The sequence below is a fragment of the Pundamilia nyererei genome, unplaced genomic scaffold, assembly GCF_000239375.1.
Source record: "Pundamilia nyererei isolate P.nyererei 1_Seehausen unplaced genomic scaffold, PunNye1.0 scaffold00210, whole genome shotgun sequence".
NCBI lineage: Eukaryota > Metazoa > Chordata > Actinopteri > Cichliformes > Cichlidae > Pundamilia > Pundamilia nyererei.
Window position 1 is genome coordinate 32,485 of NW_005187611.1, and position 8,315 is coordinate 40,799.

An 8,315-nucleotide genomic window follows, 5' to 3' on the forward strand; every position below is an offset into this window, starting at 1 on the left:
AAGGTAAATTTGAGAAGGTGGCATCACGGAGGTTACATTTTTTTACTCTGTGTCTATGCTGTAAAGTTTATTATACAATAATAGAAATACTATGTTTTGTTTACTTCAAACTGTGCTACCCACAGGTTTTGTTATATTAAATATTTTGTCATTAAACATCAATATTTGTCAATCGTTAGAGCGCCACCTAGATGTAATAGAACATGTTATATACTTTAGCATACTCCTCCTCAGAAGCTGACTACATCCATCTCAAATGTGGTCAGAAAAATGATCTTGATTTCCTCTGAATGCAAAAAATAAGGGTTTTCACATAATGATGTCCTCTGGTGGCAGACAATTCACCATGAAACATGAAGCTATTTTTAAAGGGAGAAGGAATATTCATAAAACTCTGTTGAAACTTGCATGATTCTGTTGGTTCTCCTGAAATATTTCATTGAAACAACCCAATCACTGCATTTTAGTTAAAGTCATGAAATTCAGAGGCCTCATTGATTATTGAAAAAGAAAAAAAATACTTCTTTGGCAGGACGTCCACCTATTAATTTAAGTTGATATTATACTGATGTTTCCATTATTGTCTCTTCAATTAAGAAAATCCTGCAGAACATTTAATGAAATCAAGATAATCTTTCATTCGTTTCATCTACAGACTTTTTATTTGAGACTTTTTATTTGAGCAGTAAAGCAAATGTCTTTACTTTGAAACACCACATAAAACTGTTAAAACTCAAATGTGTAATGTCAAATTTGTCTCTGAATTGATACATTTTAAGTATGAATACACGCTAACAAATTAATTTTTAAAATGTTGTTCTCAAACTGTTTCACAGCTCTACAATTATTATTTACTTGTATTTCTTTTTTAATTGCAAACAGACCCTGGATTTCCTTATTCCACACCTGCTTCAAGAACACAGACCTCTCCAGCTTTTCGGGTTAATGTCACTGGTTCAACAGCAGTGGACAACAGCACAGCAGTTGAGGGGGAGGTCCGCCTGGTAAATAGGGGTTCCGACTCCTGCTCTGGCAGGGTGGAGATCTTCCACAGTGGGCAGTGGGGGACAGTGTGTGATGATTTTTGGGGCCTGGAGGATGCTCAGGTGGTATGTAGGCAGCTGGGCTGTGGTAGGGTCCTCTCCATGCCAACTAATACACAATTTGGTGCTGGCACAGGGCCTATCTGGATGCATGATGTAGCATGCACGGGAAGAGAAGCCAACTTGCCTGAGTGCCACCACTCAGGGTATGGATCTCATGACTGCAGCCACAAAGAAGATGCTGGTGTCATCTGTGAAGGTAAATTTGAGCAGCTGGAGAGTTTATTTTACCAATATTGAAATATTATGTTTGATCTACATTAACCTCCTAAGACCCGAACTCTTCCACGGCATGCATTTTTAATTTCTCTTTGATATTTAGGCATATCGGGGCCCGATGAATGCAAAAATAAAGAATTAGCAGATTTTTATTATTTTCTTTTACCTTATTTTTGTTTTTAAGAAAAGTAAGAGCCACATCTGAGGATATTCGTTTGAAATGTTGATAGAATACTAGCAGCATAATGTCCTTGTTCATGGATATGTAAATGGCCCTTGCAGAGCAAAATTTAGTATTTTGGTCTAAATAACCCAAAAAGTGATGTTGGCATATGTGGACGCCAGGTCCTAGGAGGTTAAAGGTTTATCTACAAGTTTTATTGCATTAAATGTTTTTTCTTTCACAGCCCTTTTGTTCCTGCTTCTTTTACTGTTGTTATTTATATAAATTAATCTTGAGATGAAATTTACATCTCAGCTGCGATTTACTCCTTTCAGGTTATTTTCAGCTCACTTTTCATTGAATCGTATCAGCTCCCCATCCCCAACATCAGTTTTAATGAGACTACTGAATTTAAGGTTATGGCTCTCTTCTCACTAAGCGAGTTTAGTCTGCAGAGTAGATTTCTTAAAAACAGTAATTAATTAAAATGCTACATTTTAATATGTAGTTGCTCTTTATAAGAAAACATCTCATATTCAAAATCTTTCTGCCATTTTTCAAAATTTATATTGATGTTTTTTCTATGTAATTTTAACCAATAACTTTTATAAGTGACGTTATTTAATTGTCCCATTTTTTTCAGTCTCTCATACAGGTTTCTCTCCGCTTTTGGTTATTGTATCTGTGGTAGTGGCAGTTCTTCTGTTACTTCTTGTTCTTTTGCTCATCTACAAAAAGACGGCAACGGGCTATCGTGGTGAGTTCTGATCCAGCCTTATATGCTTTTTTAAAGAATTATTAATCAAAAGGATTTTATGTGGCTCCATAGTGTAGTGGTTTACACCATTGTTCAGCAAGGGAAAGGTTACTACTTCAACTCCAGCCGGAGTCACAAATCATTCTTGGGATTGTATCGGGAATGGCATCTAGTGTAAAAACTGACAAATTAAACATGTGCAGCTTCCTGTTGTTGTGGCCCCTTCTGAACAAGAGGTCAGACAAAAGTAGTATTTCTTTTTTTAATTAAGTATTCTCATGGAATCGTTTGACTGCTAACCTGCCCCACTTCTTTTCCAACAGGATAAGATCCGACCTAACACCACAAAAATGAGCAAAGCTATAACATAACACGTCTTTGTCTCTTTTCTATAGGTTTCTCTAGGTATAGAAGAAACTCAACCCAAAGCCAAACTGAGGTGATTCATTTATATTTGTTTAATTTCACTGTCATTTGTAGGCTCTTTATGCTGCACTGTGAAGAAATTAACACATTTCACTGGTTCATAAAAAGTTCAGAATTCTGAATTTTGTTGTTTTTTGCTTGTTTGTTTTTTCCCCAGATTGCTCTTACTGAAAAATATTCTACAGTCCTCCACACGTAAAGTCTCGACCAACTAGAGCGTTGATCAAGCCAGCAGGAACCAGGACCAAACCTACTGGACTCTACTGTCACACACACTAAATAGCAAATTATCATACATTCCTTCCGATGAATAGAAATGTGTTTGGGGGTTTCATGTCTTATCTAGAACCATGGTCAATTGTTCTGTAAGAACTAACCATGTCACTTCCCTTGCCCTTACTAGGCCAGACCAGTAACACTGACACTGGCCAGTCAGGCACATAAAACATACATAAAAGCAAGGATGAGTTGACTCAGAATCCATTTGTTAGGCTTGTCATTGTTATCCTCTCCACAGCATTAATAATGGCCATCAACAGTGGCCTGCGCAGAAACGAACATGGATGGATGGCTACAATAAGAGATACGAATAAACTTTATTATCCCAGATGTGAAATTAAATTTGTACAAATAGTGCTCTGCATAGAAGTATTCACACAATAAAGCCAGCACCAAAATTCAATTAATAAATATGTTAATAATTCATTCATTCATCACTGATAGTTTCCCATAATTAAACTCCAGGAAACATTTAAGTACAGGATGATGTGGCTCCAGAGCTTTCAAAGTGCACTGAGTCCTTATGTGCAAAAGATGCTGGGACTGATGAGAGCTTTTAGCAGTTTGTCTTACAGTCCCTGAGGGTAAAAACTCAAGCTCTGAAAAAACTGGATAAGGGATGAATCATTAAAACTTTTAGGAGCCTGATAAACAACAATTTTGTAATATTTTGTTTGGTGAGACTAGTGCTCTTTGTTTCCTATCATTGTCATAGCACTTTTGACTTTACTGTAAGTAAGCCACACCAACTGCTATCCCATATCTAATCAAACTTTCAAGCATTGTATTATAAAAAAAAAATCCTTAGATCTCACTTCAAACATTTTGAGCACGTGAAGAAAATTGAATCCGAGCTTATTTGTCAGTAAAAAAATAAATCTACATGTACTTCCCATATTCCCTTAGGGTGAAATATTATTTCTTTAGTTTTATCAGTGTTCCAAATAAAACGATGATGATGACACCACTGCTGATGCACAGTCATTTGCATGCAGAAGACTTAAAATGGTAAATGGTAAATGGCCTGTATTTATATAGCGCCTTACTAGTCCCTAAGGACCCCAAAGCGCTTTACATATCCAGTCACACACACATTCACACACTGGTGATGGCAAGCTACATTGTAGCCACAGCCACCCTGGGGCGCACTGACAGAGGCGAGGCTGCCGGACACTGGCGCCACCGGGCCCTCTGACCACCACCAGTAGGCAACGGGTGAAGTGTCTTGCCCAAGGACACAACGACCGAGACTGTCCAAGCCAGGGCTCGAACCGGCAACCTTCCGATTACAAGACGAACTCCCAACTCTTGAGCCACGATCGCCCCCTAAATAGTTTTATCATCAGAGAATTTGACAGCCAACTATTAGTGCAGTTATCACTATAGTGATTAGCATGCATGGTGAAAAGGAGAGGGGGAAGTCACAAAAATTGAATCATTTAACTTGTTGTCACCTGCTAGTCAAGAGGGATAAAAAACATTTGATAATTAAGGCACATTTAAGAGTTTTGGGCCTGCAGGTATGGATGAACAATCAAATGCAGAACTAAAATCAACAAATAGAATCTGATCATAGGCTTTTGGATCTTCTGAATGCTTCCTTTATTAAATGAATGATATTTATCATAGCATCCTTCACTGTTTACAAACTGATGCGGGTCTAGACTTGAAGATATCTTTGGTTTGATCATATTTAAAATAATTTTCTTAAAACACTTCATCACTACACATGTTAGTGGCAACATCCCTGAAGTCCTTGTTCTCAATAGGATGTGTTACAGACATGTTACCTCTGGTGTAAGAATGATTTTAGATATTCACCATAACTTTGTGACGTTTGGGAAAAAAGGGCACCGTACATCGGTTAATTCACCGAGCAGCGTTTCAATAAAGAAGCAGACATCAGTCACAAACATTTCTGAGAACCAACTGAAATGGCTTCAAATTAATTTTCACACTATCAGAATCACCAAGTAAGTCTCTACTTTTTATTGATGCAATCTTTAACTTTTTTAGTGACGTGGTTTAATATTTGGGAAATTAATAGCCTCTTTTTTCAGGATTATATTGTTCTTACAACAATTTATATAGTCTGTTGTTGGATCTGTAGCCTCATCTAACACCATACTATAGAATAAACTCCAGTATGTGCATATGAAACAACCCATCAAAGTCCCTGCACTGTCCTGAGTCCATACAACACTGCAACACAGTTGTATTTTAGCACAGATTTATACGGCATACCTGCTCCTCAACATAAGAACATAAGAAAGGCCAGTGGTAGACTCTCTCTCTACCACCCTTCATTCTTATTGTGAGTATAATTCATTTGCCAAAAAGAGATAAAATACACAGCTTACTAATTATACTTTATTCTTGTAAATGCTTCATGCTAATCATACAATAATATAATTAAAGAAAATTAACCTGTCGTGGTGAAAGTAATGATAACTTAAAGCCTATACTAAAAAGAGAAAGGTTCTTCACCCTCCATAAACATGAAGCTTTCTTCAGCACAGCCTCATAAGCAGGCTTTCTCTTTAAGTAGGCTTCATCTCTACCTCTCCTGTGTTTTACAGATGGCTGTAAGCACTCATTGTTGTACCTCTCTCCTGACCTCCTCCATACATACAACATTTTTTTGTTGTTTTTTGTGTAAACTGTCTTTTCAAGCCTTTTCAAGTAGTTTCCCTTCCTTAGGAATGGCTTCTCCACAGCCACCCTTCCACCCTGCCTCCACTTTTTTGTTGAAACATGTGATTTTGCATAGTTTCTTTTAAGACACGTGGCATATTTCAGCTAATAGGTCTTTAGGAATCACCTCGTTGGTACAAAATTACTATTTACGTCTGTAAGACTGTGCTATTAGGAGCATTTTTATGCTTGAATAATACATAGATGAGTGCTAAGTGGCTTAACTAACAAAAAAATACCGGAGTACTTTAAAAGCAGTCTGATATTGAAACTGTGGACTGAACTGTGGCATCAAGACAGACACAACAGTACCTTCACTATCCAAGCGATTCTGTAAGAAATTTGATGGGAATAAAAACAGGGAATCTAATGGAGCTGTATGTTATCCATGTGATATCCTTTGAGTCTGTTTTTCTTTGTCATGCTGACAGTATTTTGATTGTGTATACCGTCTAGATGTACAAGTGTTTTTGAATGTGACTGTCACCTACGTGTGTGACTTTACTGCATTTTCTTATCTTCATCAATAAATCAAACAAAATATGAAAATAAAATGAAAAAGAAAAACAGGTGAGACTGTTTGATGCTCAGGATGTGTGTTTATTTGTGTTTATTTCCAATAAAATCATATTTGTTAACACGTTCCAGCAGTGATGTCATCGAGGCTTGACATGCTGGTGGAAGTGACATCAACAGAGGGGATGTGACATTCAGATGTTACACGATGTGTTGATGATATAATCTTTTCCTAAAAAAGAAACAAAAGATTTAAAGTTGCTTTTGAACTTTTTTTTTATTAAGCTTCAGTTCATTATATCTTTTTTTACATTTTGCTTCTTGTTTTGATTGACATGCAATGGATGAGTATTTTTTTTTTTTTACTTTGAAGCCTTAGCTTAAACCTTAACTCATTTATTTTACTTATGTTTAGTTCTTCTAGCCCCCTGAATGTTCCTTCTGTCTCATCCAAGTGTTTGTGTCTCATTGTCAGTTGTATTTTGTATATCTCCTGCTCTACTTTAAAGTAGAGATGGCACGATACCACTTTTTTAAGTCCGATACCGATATCATAATCATAATCAGAATCAGAAAGGGTTTTATTGCCAAATGTTGAGCGGGTTTACAACATTAGGAAATTGCTGCGGTGCTTCAGTGCAAACATTTGGATATAAATTTGGATATCTGCCGATACCGATATGAATCCGATATCGTGTGTTTTAATCAACAAAACTGTTTTTTTAATATATTGCTGCATTTTGTATAAGTTCATACTCAAGTTTAAATAAACAACAACACTAAAGCTATTCTGTTATACCTGTATGTAAAAAATACAACATAATATTTCATAGTTCAGCAACACTGATCAATCTAATAAACTTAAACCTGCTCCATCCTCCCTATTCTGGTATTTTAAAGAGTACTTAGCAGAAATATTAAGCAACCTAACTAATAGGGTTGCAAACTCCCAGCAAAAAAAATAGGGAACCACCCTCCACCTCATGATGCTTAATCGACGTTATCAACTTTAATTTGATGCAATGTGGAAAAAAATGCACAGAAATCAATTATTTTTCAAGAATAATTAAATAGATTCAACATCTTTCTTCAACAGAATTGCAGACTGCACAGATGGTACCTTTCCAAAGGAAAAAGTACTATAGCTTACTAGGGAATATTAGACATAACAGTTACTATATACAGTAATGGACTTCTATATATTTTACATAAGATTAAAACTTTGGGTGTAAGATTCAGAAAATTATTTATTAAAAGCTAGACATTTTAATGAGAATAAGAAATAAAAGTATGTCTTTGTGCCCCCTTTTCCCTGTTAATGCCCTATCGGCCCCCCTGGCTAAACTTTGCTAGATCCGCCCCTGCACAGTTACCAGCCGTCAGCTGCGTAGAAAAACATCCTGATGTAGAAAGTAATATTAAATAAAATCTAACAACAGCTTATCAAGGTTAAACGTGCTGCGGTTGTTCAGCCGCTGGTTTCCTCTTTCTGGTGCAAAGTGGGACAAAAACAAACAAGAGAGACGGACTCGTGACAGAAAAGTCGATCAGCTGATCATTAAGCAGTTTCATGATTGAAGTAGCAGCAGAAGAGGCAGTCGCTCCATATATCGGTTGTTAAGCTTAACGTGGGAATGCTTTACAAACATTCAGAGATGAACTTACACACTTGCTTTACTTCTCTCTGGGATCACTTCATCAGAGATGAAATGCTGGTTTGGTAGCGAGGCTACAAATACACACAGCCGCTCTATCACGTGAGCACACTGCCTTTTTTTTTTTTTTTTTTGCATTTCCACATTTTTTGTTTCTTGTTTGTTCTTCTTTACACTTTTAAATTTCAAATAAAGTTTAGTTTGATTTTGCAGCAAAACCTTGGTATACAAAGGGCAACTAAGCCCAAAGTTCAACTTCAGCTTCTCAACACAATACACTGATATTTTGAACAAGAAGTACTAGCTGAGAATCCTCCAAAATCTCTTTGTACAAAAGTAAAATAGTATAAGAAAGAATCTGTCCTATTGGTTATCGTGATGTGAATGTCCATTATAAAGCCTCAGACACAGAGGTTTGACCCCACTCAGTGAAATCAACGAGGATGGTCCCTGAGACTGCTTTGGACGCTAGCAGAATTATTTTGGAGTTGTATGTGCATTAC

At 36.6% G+C, this 8,315-nt stretch overlaps 2 protein-coding genes across 6 annotated transcripts in view; one reads left to right on the forward strand and one right to left on the reverse strand.

The window, feature by feature from the left end:
- The window catches only part of LOC102215408 (deleted in malignant brain tumors 1 protein-like), a 13,010-nt gene extending 9,881 nt beyond the window's left edge, over nucleotides 1-3,129 (forward strand). For 2 of the 4 annotated variants that reach the window (XM_013914612.1, XM_013914613.1), the window contains exons 5-8: nucleotides 883-1,302; nucleotides 2,129-2,242; nucleotides 2,638-2,681; nucleotides 2,826-3,129. In XM_013914612.1, the coding sequence (XP_013770066.1) occupies nucleotides 883-1,302; nucleotides 2,129-2,242; nucleotides 2,638-2,681; nucleotides 2,826-2,867 (620 nt within the window). In that variant the 3' untranslated portion in view covers nucleotides 2,868-3,129. The remainder of the gene's footprint in view (nucleotides 1-882; nucleotides 1,303-2,128; nucleotides 2,243-2,637; nucleotides 2,682-2,825) is intronic. The other 2 variants (XM_005747960.1, XM_013914614.1) reach the window with 2 other exon arrangements.
- Nucleotides 3,130-6,226: 3,097 nt separating this feature from the next.
- The window catches only part of LOC102216082 (L-rhamnose-binding lectin CSL3-like), a 27,691-nt gene continuing 25,602 nt past the window's right edge, over nucleotides 6,227-8,315 (reverse strand). For both annotated transcript variants that reach the window (XM_005747964.1, XM_005747963.1), the window contains exon 14: nucleotides 6,227-6,389. In XM_005747964.1, coding sequence (XP_005748021.1) covers nucleotides 6,388-6,389 — 2 coding nt within the window. In that variant the 3' untranslated portion in view covers nucleotides 6,227-6,387. The remainder of the gene's footprint in view (nucleotides 6,390-8,315) is intronic.